General features: G+C 36.4%; 1 protein-coding gene across 1 annotated transcript in view; it reads left to right on the top strand.

The window, feature by feature from the left end:
- TMEM232 (transmembrane protein 232) overlaps nt 1-15,545 on the top strand; it is a 189,383-nt gene that overhangs the window by 41,867 nt on the left and 131,971 nt on the right. Inside the window, 3 exon segments of the mRNA XM_049769101.1 lie at nt 3,949-4,106; nt 11,825-11,924; nt 13,089-13,249. Of these exon segments, the coding sequence (XP_049625058.1) occupies nt 3,949-4,106; nt 11,825-11,924; nt 13,089-13,249 (419 nt within the window).

Genomic DNA, 15,545 nt, shown 5'->3' with positions numbered 1-15,545 from the left:
TGGAAGATTATAAGAGTCTAAGAATTTATCCATTTCTTCCAGGTTCTCATTTTTAGTGGCATAGAGTTTCTCAAAGTAGATTCTGATTAATCTTTGAATCTCTGTCATATTAGTAGTGATCTCTTTTCTTTATTCCTAATACGAGGTATCAAGTTTTGCTCGCTCTCTTTCTATGTTAGTTTTGCCAGTGGTCTATCAATCTTGTTTATTTTTTCAAAGAGCCAACTTCTGCTTTCGTTGATCTTTCTGATTGTTTATCAGGTTTCTACTTCATTGATTTCTGCTCTCAGCTTTGTTACTTCCTTCTATCCTCTTGATATTATGGAGGTATGTTTTATGTGCCAGCATGTAGTCTATCATGGAGAATATCACATGTATATTAGAGAAGAATGTGTATCCAGGTTTCTGGGGGTGGAGTGTCTTATATATATATCTACTAGGCCTCTTTCTTCCATTTCTTTTTTCAGCTCTAGTATATTCTTGTTGGGTTTTAGTCTGGTTGACCTCTCAAGTGTTGACAATGCCGTGTGGAGGTCTTCCACAAATATTGTGTTGCTATTGATATTATTTTTCAGATTTGTCAACAATTGTATTAAATATTTTGCTGGATCCTCATTCGGTGCATATATGTTTACGAGAGTGATTTGTTCCTGCTGTACATAACCCTTGATTAATACAAAATGAAAAAAATACAAAATGTCCATCTTAGTCCCTTACAACTTTCCTGAGTATAATGTTTGCATCATCTGATATTAGTATGGCCACTCCAGCTTTTTAATGGGTGTTGTTTGCTTGGATGATTTTCCTCTAGCCTTTTATTTTGAGTCTATGTTTGTTCTGACTATTCAAGTGCATTTCTTGTAGGCAGCAGAAGGTTGGATTGAGTTTTTTTTGATCCATTTAGCCACTCTGGGTCTCTTAACTGGTGCATTGACATTGAGAGAGAAAATTGTCCTGGGATTTAGTGCCATCTTTATATTGAAGTTTGGTGTTGGTCAGTTGGTCAGTCTTGTCTTAAAGTAGGCCGTTCAGTTTTTCTTTTAAGAATGGTTTTGAGTCTGTAAAGTTTCTGAGCTGTTATTTGTCTGTGAAACCATGTATTGTTCCTTCAAACGTGAAAGTGAGTTTTGCTGGGTGCAGTATTCTAGGCGAAGCATTTATTTCATTGAGTTTTGTCACTATGTCCCACCACTGCTTTCTGGCCTTGAGTGTTTATGGTCTGCAGTAAATCTCAAGGTGGTTCCTATGAATGTTATTTCTCTTTTTGATCTTGTTGCTTTCAGAATTCCATCTCTATCTGTGGGATTCTTCATTGTGTCTAAGATGTGTCTTGGAGTGTTTTTTCTGGGGTCTCTTTTAGTTGGTACTCTTTGGGCATGCAGGAATTTGATCTGATCTATTCTTTAGCTCTGGTAGTTTCTCTTTAATGATGTTCTTGACCATTGATTCTTCCTGGAGATTTTCTTCCTGGGTCTCTGGGACTCCAATGATTCTTAAGTTGTTTCTGTTGATCTTATCATAGATTTCTATTTTCACCTGTTCCCATACTTTGAATAATTTTTCTATTGTTTGATAATTTGCTTTAAGGCTTTTTTTTTCCAATATCTTCTGCTTATATGGAGTTGTTATTCATCTCATCTTCCAGTGTACTAATTCTATCCTCAGCTGCTGTTAACCTGTAGGAAAGCTCATCCATGTTTTTCTTCAATTTATTTACTGAGTTTTCCAGACCTGTTATTTGACCTGAAATTTCAGTTTGGAGCTTTCTCATTTCTATCTTCATATTTTTTTGATTCTTATTAGTGTTCTCTTCTATACTTTCTTTGAGTTCTTTCAATGTCTTCCATATTTTGACTTTAAACTCCTTATCTGAGAGATTGACTAGTTGGTTGGCCATGTTTCGGTCATCTGAGTTGCCATCTTCATACTCTATGTCTGGCGCTGGCTTGCATTGTTTCCCCATTGTCACATTTGTATTGTGGGTTTGTCTAAGTGTTGTGGTTTATTCATTGGCTAAATGATGTTCACAGCTATGTAGCGAAGCGAAGCGAAGCAGCCACGCTCCTCTGTCTCCTCCTCTCTGGGCCTATCAACTCACTTCCATGGAAGGCTAGCCATCCGCAGATTTAGCCATACAGAGGATGAAATCAGGCTAAGAATGCAGCCCAGCACAGGAGACAGTCAGAGATAGGTGCTGGCATCAGAGTTCCAGCAGAGTTCAGCGGCTTCCCTCTTTCGGGCATATCAGCCAGTGTATTTCTTTTTTAAGTGAGTTTTATACGATTAGGCTTGTGCAGTAAGACAGTATTTTCCTAAGTATATAAGATTTATAGTGCTGTATGGGAACTTTAAGAAACAAGAGACATATTAAAAACTTTCACATTGAATGTGCCTTTGTGTTACTTCATCCAATGCTATGCACAATCTGACCTCTGGTGAATGACACTCCCTTGAATCCTTTTTAAATTGGCAAGTCAAGATACCCGGAGCTTGTGTGAACAGTATTTATTATATATAAGAAGAAAACTAGGAGAGGGAAATAGCATGCATACTAGATCCAGTGTTATTAAATTATGATTTTACTTTAAAATTTTATTTAGATAAAGTTTTTTTATTTAGGACTTCTGAGGAAATGGGGGATATAATACACTCAAGAGAGACCATAGGCTTCTTCAAAGGCAGACAGAATTCCAGTAACATGCAGTGTGAAAGTAGGAAAAAATGCATATCTTCAGAGAGAAGCTGTGGGTGATATGCGCATGGGCCACAACACACTTGCACTTAGGCCAATTCTCCTGTTAGTCAGCCTTTGCATGGAGGATTTTGTGATGAAATAGACCTCATTGAGTTTAGTTTCATATAGAGTCCACAACAGATTTTATTTTAAAAAAAATCACTAAAATTCTGAATTCCAAATAAAAAATGATTTTTGCCACCTCTCCATACAAGTGATAATCTGTTAATCTATGTAATCTACACTCCTATTTATTCTTTATTTCATTGTCCACTCAATATTGACTGCTGTTCTTATTCATTAAACCAGTTGTGTGTATAGGTCACCTTTTAGACCCTTATCATGCCAGGGTTTTTCTTTTTCCAAGAGTCTGCATTTGCAGTCCTTCCTCAGATATTTATATGACATCTTAAAACTTTTATAGACCTAAAGTTCTATTTTTGTGGGGAGAGGTCTCAGTTCTATAGTTTTCTTTTCTTATCTTTGTTTAACCTTATTTCTCAGCTTTGCTTTTCTATTTGTAACTCTTCTTTCTTAGAGCATTATCTTTCATCCTTCAATTCTGTTCTATACTATTAAACCAATGTTTTCTTTGGGAAACCCAACAAGGGTTACTTCTGGGTCTATGCTCAGGATTTACTCCTGGCAAGTCTGGGAGACCATATGGGATGCTGAAGATTAAAACAACTTGGCCATCAGCAAGGCAAATGCCCTACATACTGTGCGGCCCAGTGACCTATTTTAGTGTTAAGTGGAAAAGCTGGTGCTTCTATAGCATCTTTTTCTCTTTTCCCCCTACATCCTCCATTTTTATTTATATCTCTCCCCCTTTTCTCCTCCACTTTTTCTCCCATTTGGTCTGTTCAAGTGGCATCTTCTAGAGTTCAGTAATTACATGATCTTTTAGGACTTCATAGCTACTACCACAAGAGAAAAATTTAGTATATATATTATTTTACAATATAGCCACATAGGTGATGCACTATCAATTCTGTAATTCTGCTATACTTTATTGGTTGGATTAATAAAAAAATTAGTGAATCAGAATCTAGAACAAGTGGCCACAAACTTTTCCTTTTGATGTAGAGTTGTCAAATTGTAAGTATTTTAAGACTATAATTTAAATTCTAGGTATTGAACAAATAATTAATTGCAAGAATTTGAAGCAAGTAGAAAAAAGGCATAATTTATAGGTTGGAATTTTTACTTTTCAGAAGCCTTAAATATACTTTATATTTCCTTGGACCACGCTGCCTTTGATTATGAACATCTGCCTGCCTTATTTTTTGTTGCGGAATCAATATTATATAGACTTTGTTGTGATGCTTCCTTAAAGTCATACTTATATTCAGTTGAAATAAAGCTGACCAAGGTAAGTTTTAAAATATTTTAAATGTTTTAATAATTATATATTATATATGACACCATGTCATTTTATTTTTAATTTTCCCTTTAAATTATTTTAATTTTACCTTTTTTTTTGGTTTTTGGGCCACACCTGGCGGTGCTCAAGGGTTACTCCTGACTGTCTGCTCAGAAATAGCTCCTTGCAGGCACAGGGGACCATATGGGACACCGGGATTCGAACCAACCACCTTTGGTCCTGGATCAGCTGCTTGCAAGGCAAATGTCACTGTGCTATCTCTCCAGGCCCTTAATTTTACCTTTTAAATAAAAATTTTTATTGAATAATCATGAGATACAGTTATGAAAATGCTCACAATTGAGTTTCAGTCATATAATGTACCTTCACCAGTGTACATTTCCCATCACCAAGTCCCCAGTTCCCTGCCCTCTGTCTGCCTCTATGGCAAATATATTCTTCTCTCTTTTTTTCTCTCTCTCTGTGGTTTTCAGTACTGTTACATACTTTCAGAATACAATTCTCCGGATGAATCATTGCCAACTATCAAACTATCATCATCATCATCATCATCATCATCATCATCATCATCATCATCATCATCTCATCATTGTGCTATCTTCTCTTCCTTAACTGCACTCTTGTGTTCTCTTCAGCATCACATATACCTTAATTGCACTCTTCCCCTCTTTGTGACAAGATTCCTAATATATTTTAGGCTACACCCAGGAATACTCAGGGATTAATCTTGGCTATGCACTCAGGAATTATTTCTTACAGCATTTAAAGAATTATATGTGGTGGCAGGAATCTAACCTTGATCTGCAGCATGCAATGCTAGTACCAAAGCCACTGTATTAGCTCTCTAGCCCTACACTTATTTTAGAATGAAATAGGTTATTTGATCTTTTCTTTGGTAGTTTATTTTAGACTATGTAGCAAGGTAATATTGAATTAAAAATTAATCTATCCTTTTCAGAATAAACTCATCTATAGGTTAAGACACTCTTGTTGTGGTTGACCACAATTCATTGTGTTCAGGTGAGTAGGTAGTGGCAGGATCTGAGCATTGGGCTACAGTATGCAAAGCTGGACTATTTTCCTAAAACAGTATTTTAAGGATTAGTTTTTGTATTGGGGCCACATCCCGTAGTGCACAGGTTTTACTCCTGGCTCTGTGCTAAGGGATCAATCCTGACAGGCTAAGGGTTCCAGGGATCTGATTAAATTTTACCACATGCAAAACAAACACTGTACACACTGTACTATTGCTCTCGCCCCTTAGGATTCTTTTTTGTTGATGTTTTTTATTTGGGGACCACAACTGATAATCAGAGGTTATTCTGTACTCAGAATATATAAGGTATTGACAGAACGTAATAAGAAAAAAATATAGCCCCATCAAAAAATGGGGAGAACCAATCCAAGGGTGAAGCCTGGAATAGAGTCTTTAATTATGTTTCCTCTTTCAAAAGGGTGGGGAATTTTTCTGCTATTATTTCCCTAACTACTTGTTCTTTTCCTTTCCTTATTTCCTCCCCTTCTGGTATACCTACAATTCTTAGATTATTTATTTTTTCTTTGTTCATTAAGTACTGGACTTTTCCTTCCAGTGCCTTGCCTCTTAATTCCTTGTTGGCTTCCTGGCCATTTTTGGTTTGCAGTTTTTCTTCAAGTAGTACTATGTGCTTCTCCATCTCTGTGATTCTGCTCATCTGGCTTTTTACAGTGTCTGTTAATTCCTTTAATTGTTTTTGTATGGAGTCTCTCATATTCTGTATCAGATCTTCTTTAAGTTGGCTAATCTGTTCCTCCATGGATTTCTTGTACTTGGTGGCTAGAGATTCTCTCATTTCCTGTACCATGGCTTGCATTTCCTTTCTCATGGCTGCTTTTAAATCTTCATCTCTTGGATCTGTGCGTTTTTGTGGACTTGGGAACTTAGTAGGAGTTCTCTCTGTATCTCCAGCTGTTAGGGTCCTCCTCAGTTTACCCATGTTTTTACGCATTTATTGGTGTGGCTTGGAGAGCAGTGCCTTCCGATTTCGGCCTGCTTTTGCTCCTGAGATGTGGGGCTGGGTCCCTTCTCTGGACTGCAGCTTTGGGTGGGACTGTTGGGTGGGCTGGCTGAAGTTTGGCCTCTAGCGTGCCCTCTAGTGGGAGCCTGGTTAGTGTTCCCCCTCTTGCTGCCAGCCAGTGCAGTACCACTCCTGGCCACGATGGTGGGGGCGCTGTTGAACCTGGCTCCTTTGCCCTCCTCCCCTACCTAGAAGTCAGCGTAGCTCCGCCTCCTCCAGGCCTCTGTCGAAAAACCCGCTGGTCTATGGTTCCTAGCCCGTCCCAGCGGGGGGCACCGGAAACCTCGGAGACAAGGTCAGGGGCATGGCGGAGGTAGCAGAAAGTCCCCTGGCGAATGCCGCCCTGGAAAACCTCACAGATGCAACGGGGGAGACGGGCAGAGGCAACCGCCGGGGAAACATCACAGACGTGACCCATTATGTTTCCATTAGTTTTGTTCAGTTGTAGTTGATTCAGCCAGGCCTCTGGAATTAGAGATCTTGGTTGTTGTACAGGTTGTAGGCCAAAGCCTAGACTAGGGACTTTTTTCTTGGTCCCAGGATAGGTTCTGCCCAGTCATGGTTGTCACAGTCAGTCTTCTGAAGTTATCGATCTTGGCTTTTGCAGAGATCAAAGGATGATGTGCCTTCTGATTTTATCTTATAGTTACGGTGAGGTAAGACTATCTGCTCTTACAACAAGTTGTTGCCATTTTCTCATTGTCAGGATGTCTTATCAAAACTGGCACTTGTGGGCTGGAGAGATATCATGGAGGTAGGGTGTTTACCTTGCATGCAGAGGACGGTGGTTTGAATCCCAGCATCCCATATGGTACCCTGAGCCTGCCAGTAGCGATTTCTGAGCATAGAGTCTGGAGTGACCCCTGAGCGCTGCTGGTTGTGACCAAACAAACAAACAAACAAAAAATAAATAAAAAACCCTGGTGCTTGTTGGTGTCAGAACAGTAGTAAGAATGTCCTGGAGGGAGTTTGGTTCATGGAGCTCTTGTGGAGAACTGTTTCAGTTCTATGTCTGAGATCTTGGGTTCAGGGTTGGATGGTCGCTGCCTAATTACATGGAATCTAAGCTATCTACAGAAGACTAATTGTAACAATTATGACTGGGAAGAACTTATCCTGGGGCGAAATAAAACAGACCCTATTCTATGCTTTGACCTAAAATCTGTACAACAACCACGATCTTTAATTACAGAGGTCTGATGGAGACAACAGCAACTGAGCAGATTTTCTGGAAACATAATGAAAGACACTATCCTAGGCTTCATCCTAGGATGGGTGCAAAACTCAAGACCACCAAATACAGAAGACTGATTAAAACAACATTGATGGAGAGGAACTTTTAGAACCATAAAGAAAGACTCCATCTTAGGCTCCATCCTATGGCCTTTGCAAATACCAATATCTCTAGTTACAGAGACCTGGTTTTATCATCCAAAACTGAGCAGAAAGTTTCCAGACATCACAAAAGGACCTAGGGAGAGAATAAAAGCATGTACAGACCCTATAATTATTCCCATGACAGTGTACGTCAAGGGCAGAGAAACCCTGTATCTCTTAGGCCAAGGAAATTCCCTTTCTATTTTCCCCAATATTTACTGTGCCTATGCAAGAAAAAAAAAGAGAAGCACAAATTATTTTTTTGTTATTGTTATTGTTGCTTGTTTTGGTTATTGTTTAGTTATTGTCTTTATTGTTGTGGTGCTTGTTGTTGTGGTTTTCTTCAGGGTTTCTTTTTGTTTGATTCTTTTGCCTGTCACAAATATAGACAGGGTTGGGGAAGGAGGAGGGCATTGGTGGTGAGAATGTTACACTGGTGAACGGGGGTATTCTGTTTATGACTGAAACCCAACTACAAACATGCTTGTAATCATGGTGCTTAAATATTTATAATTAAAAATAGTTTTTCTTAAAAAAAACAGACCATCAACTACTTAAAACAAACACATATATACACATATATACTAGTTTGTCATTCATTAGATATTGATAGTTTTAATAACCCTTCCTAAAATATTGCACTCTTTGAAATGGTCTCTTGAACTCAATTTTATTCTCACTTTTTTCAATTTCTGAAAAGCACTAAATATTAAAGTATATAAATATTATTAAATATTATATCAAAATGCTCTGTACGAAGACATTCCATGACCTGCTTTGTAAATAATTAATTTCTTTTATTTTTTGGGGGGGTCAAACCTGGAAGCGCTCAGAGGTTACTCCTGGGTCTATGCTCAGAAATCGCCCCTGGCAGGCAGGGGACCACATGGGATGCTGGGATTCGAACGAACGTCCTTCTGCATGAAAGGCAAACGCCTTACCTCCATGCTATCTCTCCGGTCCAATTTCTTTGATTTTTTTTAGGTCTATAAGTGATTGATATATATTTATAATCTAGATATTCATTTATGGTATAGATTGTGATTTTAAGTATTTATTTTATGAATAAATCAATAAATGAAAATCTGAGAATAGAAGATTATTAGTAACATCTGATTCCAAAACACAGAGTCTTGGAGGTTGGTGAGATAGTACAGTGTATACTGCATTTGTCTTGCACACAGTCAATAGGTTTGACCTCTAGCATTTCATATGGTCCCAAAGCACTGACAGGAGTGTTTGCTGAGTTCAGAGTCAGGAGTAACCCCTGAGCACTGATGGATATGATACAAAAAACAATTATAAGATGTACATGTACATGGTACTGAGCTCAACGTCCACTTACTGCATTTATTCATTTAATATTCTATATAAATAACTGGTAAATTACTTGGTAGATTATTCTATTATTATTTTACATGTATATCTGATAACACTCTACATGATTAACAATGTCTATAGCCTTCCTATTCCCCTTTCAGCTTTCCTTTCTTTCTTTCTTTCTTCCATGTCTATCCTTCCTTCTATTTTGTCTATTCTGATATGTTATAGTATGAATATAATTTAGTTCTCCATAAATTATGATTTAGCAATTCATATACATATTAGATTAATTTCTAGTTTTTTTCTTATTTTATGTAAAGTCTTACACATGAATATCTTGATAAATGACCATTCTTATGTTCTATATAAAATCTTTTTTAATAATTTTAAACATCACAGAGAGACAACTCTGTTTATTCAGTGAGAACGATTTATGTTAATTTTATTTTTCAGAATTGAATAGAAATTTAGTACAGATTACTTATGCTATAAAATATTTCTAAAACTTTCTAAAGTAGTATTTTTATCATTGACTGAGGCCTATGGGAGAAATTATTTATTGCATTGCACCCAGAATATACACAATACACATTTATTTATCACCTGAAACAAAGAAATGTGTCATGTACTATAATATATATACTATTTGATTTTAGTTTATGATAAAATTCTCCCAAGCACCCTTAGGGTGACCCTGGGTATCCTAGCACTGCTGATCTTATAAAATCTGGAGAAAATTACCTTATAAAAATGCCTTTTAATTGACTTTAGGATTCATCTAAGGGTAGACTTGCAATTTGACAAATACAGTTATAAGAAAACAAAACAATTAATATCCAACATTTGTCATTATCTTTAATAAAATTATGATTGGGAACATTTTGTATAAACTAGTATTTAAACTTGTTATAAAAGTTTCAAAGTTATTACAAAAGCACAAAATCTCAAGCAAGTTTAGCATTTTTTTAAAATCAAAGTCAGAGACAATGGGGAAGTCTATACTTTCATCATAAGTATACGACCTATATAACACTACCTCTTAATCTGTTTTTCCCAAAATGTAAGGTCATCTCCTGCATCACTTTGTTTCTTTAATTACTTTTTTTACTTACTTTTAAAAATCTTTTTCTTTATATATATATATGTGAGCATATATATTTTTATTTTTGTCCTGTTTCTGTTTTCTTCTTTTTCCACCCCTAAATGCACCAGCAATATAATGTAGCACCACTTCTTCCTGAAAAGGCATACTAAAAAAAGGGAAAATCTCACGTATAAAAACAAGCTCTGATCTACTAAGGATAAGAACTCTTACTTTTTTACAACACCGGGGCATCTCCCACCTTGAACACATGTCATGTGGACCCAACTTAGACCCCAGGGAATTAGACACCAATTGTCCAGCCTTGACTCCTGGATACAGACATAGAAATGACAGAGTTCTTCATAACAGCTCCAGGAACAAAATCCCCTTCTGGGCACCCTTAATACTGCTCTGACATCAACATGTGCCAGTTCTTAAATGATATCCTGACAACGAGGAAATGGGAACAACTTGATCTAAGAGCAAGTTGACCTACCTCACTAGCCAACAATAAGACAAAATTAGAAGACTTGTCACCCTTTGTTCTGTGTGCAATAGCCAAGATCGCTATCTACAGATGACTGGTTGTTATAACCATGACTGGATAGAACGCGTCCTGGGACCAACAAAAAAACAGCCTACGTTTTGGTCTATGATCCATACAACAAACAAGATCTCTAATTCCAGAGATCTGACTGAGACAATTCCAATTGAACGGGTCTTCTGGAAACATAATGAAAGATTCTATTCCAAACTCCATCCTAGGAGCAGTGCAATGACCATGACCACCAACTACAGAAGACAGATTAAAAGGACACAGAAGGAACAGAACTCCTAGAACCACAAAGAAAGACTTCATCATAAGCTCCATTCCTTGACCTGTGCAGCTACCAAGATCTCTAGATACAGAGGTCTGTTTTATCACCCATGTTGAAGCAGAAGTCTTCTGTACACCACAAAAGTACCGAGGAGAGAGTAAATAAACAGACAAGGAGTCTACAGTCAATCCCATGACACTTCAAGGGTGGAGAAACCCTGTATCTCCTAGGCCAAGTGAATTACCTCTCTAATGCCCCCAATATTTACTATGCCTATTCAGGAAAAAAAGGGCACAAAATAATTTTTTTATCTATTTATTTTTTATTTTTATTTATTTTTGACTTCTTTGTTTTGGTGTAAATATTGAAATTGATGTCTCCATTCTTATTTTATGTTATTTTCTCTTTCTTTTTGCACTCTGGCATGGTTTTATTTCAGGGTGGAGTCTATTATGTGGTGCTTGCCTTTAGTGCTGTAGTGCTCACTGGATATTTTATTTGATATTTCTTTTTGTTGTGGTATTTCAATTCTTTTTTTCCTGTCCTCTCTCAAACTGAGGTTGAGAACCTCTAGTGTAGAAGGACTACACCCATTTTTGGCTTTTTGATTTTTACCCCACTTTATTGCTTTTCTTTTCTTCAAACAAAACCACAAAACTTGAACTATCTAGTTCCACCTCTCAAATAGAGGCAGAAATAAGGGAGGTTACCAGGACCAAACAGATATATGATCTCTAAGTAGTAAGCTAGACACAGAGACACACTTATTCTAGCACCCATGGGGGGTGTGGGTGAGGGATATAGGATGCAAGATGGGAACTGGGGTGGAAGAAGGACAAATTTGGTGATGGGAATTCCCCTGATTCAATGTTAATATGTGTTAATATGTACCTAAAATACTACTGTGAAAGATATGTAATCCAAATAGGTCAAAATAAAAATTATATATAATAAAAATATCAGATACAATAAGAAGATGATTTATTGTATGTTTACTTCAGCATTTATCAATGCAATTTAAAAAGCCTTTTCTCTCTCTTTTGACAGATTGCCTACTTGGTCTGCTTACGACTTTTTATATTTTTTCTGCATGGTCATCTAGACAGTTTTAAACAACATTTACTTAGACTTCAGCCATACCTATACGGTAGAATCTTTCATTTTCTATGCTTAATAAGTGTTTTCTTTTGTAGAATTTGGGCTATTTATATAGAAAATAAAAACTCTGTGTCCTGGGAAAGTAAGTGCACTGCTTACTATAGTTATTCATCTTCAATATAACTTATTTTGATTTATTTGATAGGGAAATATTAAGGAAAAAGCCGTGGTCACACTTTGGTTGTGAAAAGGGACTACTTCTGACTTTATGCTCATGATTTACTCCCAGTCATACTCAGGAGGCCATGATGGAATCATGGTTTGTTTCATGCAAGGCAAAAATATTGGACCGTAAAAACTTTGGTTTTTAATTCCTTCTTGTAGTATTAAGCATAGTGACTAACCAAATGATCCAATTAAGAAAGAAATACATTAGATTATTTTAATAAAGCCTCAATTCTCACATTAGCTTGTCATTGTGAATTTTCGCTAATAAAATTAACTTTGTTTCATATAAGGCTAAAACCTCCACATGTTTGCTTTCTTATCTAGTTCTACTCTGTAGACTGAGTTGTTTGTCTTCAGTAAAAGACTGAGGTTATTAGCAGATGCACTATTCATATAGCCATCTATCCATTAGTTGCTAATCACTAGTGCTAGTAATTTTTCCATAGTGTACACAGACTAAAAATTGATTGTCCATGTTTATAAAAAGAAAAGTTCAAAAGTATTTTATAATACCAGTGCTATGCTGAATATGCAATTGTGGCCAATAAAATATCTGATATCTTTTTAAAATGTAGTTTAAATTTAAAACAGTATATTTAAAAATGAAAGTTGTTGAAAGCTATGATTGTTTATAGAATTTCAATGTAAAGTATACAAAGTATACATAGCATGTCTCTTAGAGTTTAAGTATTTTTTGGCTGGAAGTTTTTAAGCATTCTTATGCACTAACTACATTTAATTGGTCATTTAACTATTATGCAATCTCTGTTCTGAATTATGTAAAATCTTATATCATGAATTATTTACCCTGTAGTTCTCTCATATTAACACCAGAGGTCACACAAAACATGAGAAATAATAAACGGATGGGGAAAAATGTAAAAAAGTCTCAGCATCTTAACTGTACTGAATTTAATTGCATTTCAGTCATTAAAAGACAATAAAAGATATTAATAAAATATTTATTACAATTTTTCTACAATAGCACTTACGTTTTCTGAAAATTCATATGGTCAGTATACAAACATGTTTTCAAATATACAGTTTATTCTGAAGGCCATGGAAATTATATACAGAACAGAACTTCCTAAATCAAATTTTAACCATCTGGAAAATGAGCAAAAATGTAACTCAGATTCTGACATGGTGAGTATATTCTGGTGCCTAATGAATCACATAACATTTCTTATTAAATAATTGTGCTTGTTAATCTAATAGGCATTGCTGAAGACAAATTTAGTTTGGAGGGAGAAATGAGCAGCAAAGGTTCTAGATTCCATTTCAGTTATTTCACAAAAAATATAATTTAATGTTTGGGAATTTAAGATATTACCTTTTGTGTAAAACAAAATGTATAAAGTGCAGACTGTTAATTAGAACATTACAGTATTTATACTCATTTTTTATTTTCTTTAAAACAACTCGGTTACAGCATTGTTCATAATTGAGTAGAAATATTTTCTCCACAATTGCAAAGTTGTTTCTGATGAGTTTCAGTCATACAATGTCGAACACCCTCACCAATGCACATTTCAAGGTGCCAGTATCCCAGTATCCTCCTGCCCTCCCCACCTGCCTCTGGTGTAGACATTTTTCTTCTCTCTGTTTCTCTCTGTCTCTGTATATTTATCTCTCTTCCTCTCTCTCCCTTTATTTCTATTTAAACACTGTGGTTTGCAACATGGTTGCTGAAGGGATATCATGCATATCAATTTAGTTTCTTCAGCACCAATTCTTGTTCAAAGTGATCATTTCCAACTAATATTGTCACAGTGGTTCCTTCTCTGCCCTAATTTTACTGCCCCACTATTTGTGACAAGCTTTCTATTATGGATTGGTTCTCCTGACCGTATCATTTTTATCTCTGGGTATTGATACCATACTATCTTTTCTTTAATATCACAAAATGTGTGCTATTATTCTATGTTTAAACCTGTCCTGCCAACTCATTTCATTTAGGATATCTCCATATTCATCTATGTGAAACAAATTTCATGGCTTCATTTTTCCTAACAACTAAATAGAATTTCATTGTGTATATGTACAATGGTTTCTTTATCCACTCATCTGTTCTTGGACACTTGGGTTGTTTCCAGATTCTGGCTATTGTGAATAGTGTAATGAATGTAAAAGTGCAGAGGGCCTTTCTGCATTTTAAAAAATTTGGTCCCTAGCGTATATTTCTAGGAGTGGAATACCAGTCAGATGAGAGTTTAATTTATAGTTTTTTGAGGAATGTCCATATTGTTTTCCAGAAAGGCTGCACCAGTTGAGATTCCAACCAGCAGTGAGAGTATCTTTCTCCCCATATCCATGTTTGCACTAATTGTTCTTAAGGAACAATTATAATATTTTATGCATCTATAATTCACATGTAATAACATTGGTTTTCTATTAAAATTAGCCATTTTAATGTTTCAAAACTGAGAAATTAGAATAATCCCTGGAAATTTGGTAATATCCTTTTAAAATTGTACTTAGATGTTATTGATTAGTGTTAGTCAAAACTGTCCAAAATTTATAATTTCTTGGTATGTAAGAATACACATACAACCACAAAGTACATGAAGCTAAGTCCTTGTATCACTTACAGGTTGATATGCTCCAGAAAATAAAGTTCAATCTCTGTCTTGATGTTGTTCTGTTTGAGTCTATTTTGTTTGGTATTTTTTTGACCCCATGGATTTGTGCAAGTGCCTGTTTCCAGAGAGAAGGAAGTTCACTCTCTCACTGCTACATCCCCTGTATTAATAAATCCTGAATTTTGAGGCAGTATATACTACTTGAGATAAGGGCACATAAAAATGCTCATATTCTTGTTGGGTTTCAGTCTGGTTGACCTATCCAGTGTTGACAAAGCTGTGTTGAGGTCTCCCACAATTATTGTGTTGTTATTGATATTATTTTTCAGATTTGTCAATAGTTGTATTAAATAAGAACAGAAAAACCGGCAGCTTTTGCAGCAGCTGGGTCCCCTGTTTGTGACATCAGGCGGGGAAAATCCAAGAAAATTCGCCTGCCCAGTGGGGCCCAACTGTGAAAACCTGTGAGTTCTACCTGTGTATGTCTGTCTACTATCCTCTTGCATGAAACTCTTGGGAGTGGGGCGAAAGACGCTCCAGCAGAGCACGGCCGCTTCGCTACGTGGCTGTGCACTCTTTTTAAGAAAAGAACACCATCGCAAGAAGAAAAAGTCACACTAAGAACTGTGCTATATCACAAAAGCAAGCATTTCTCTCTGGACTGTCTTCTCTGTTGCATGCTCGGGCCTAAGATTTGATCCTGTGTGAGGCTTCATCCACAGAGGACTCCCCTCCCTTAGAGGCAAGTCGGCCCATCTAGATAGGGCAGAGCCAAAGGAGTGTGCTGCCTGCATCATATAGCCAATGAATACCACCACAACACATAGGAAAACCCACAATACAAGTGTGACAATGGGGAA

The sequence above is a fragment of the Suncus etruscus genome, chromosome 2 (assembly GCF_024139225.1).
Source record: "Suncus etruscus isolate mSunEtr1 chromosome 2, mSunEtr1.pri.cur, whole genome shotgun sequence".
NCBI lineage: Eukaryota > Metazoa > Chordata > Mammalia > Eulipotyphla > Soricidae > Suncus > Suncus etruscus.
This window is presented reverse-complemented; position numbering and strand designations above follow the sequence as displayed.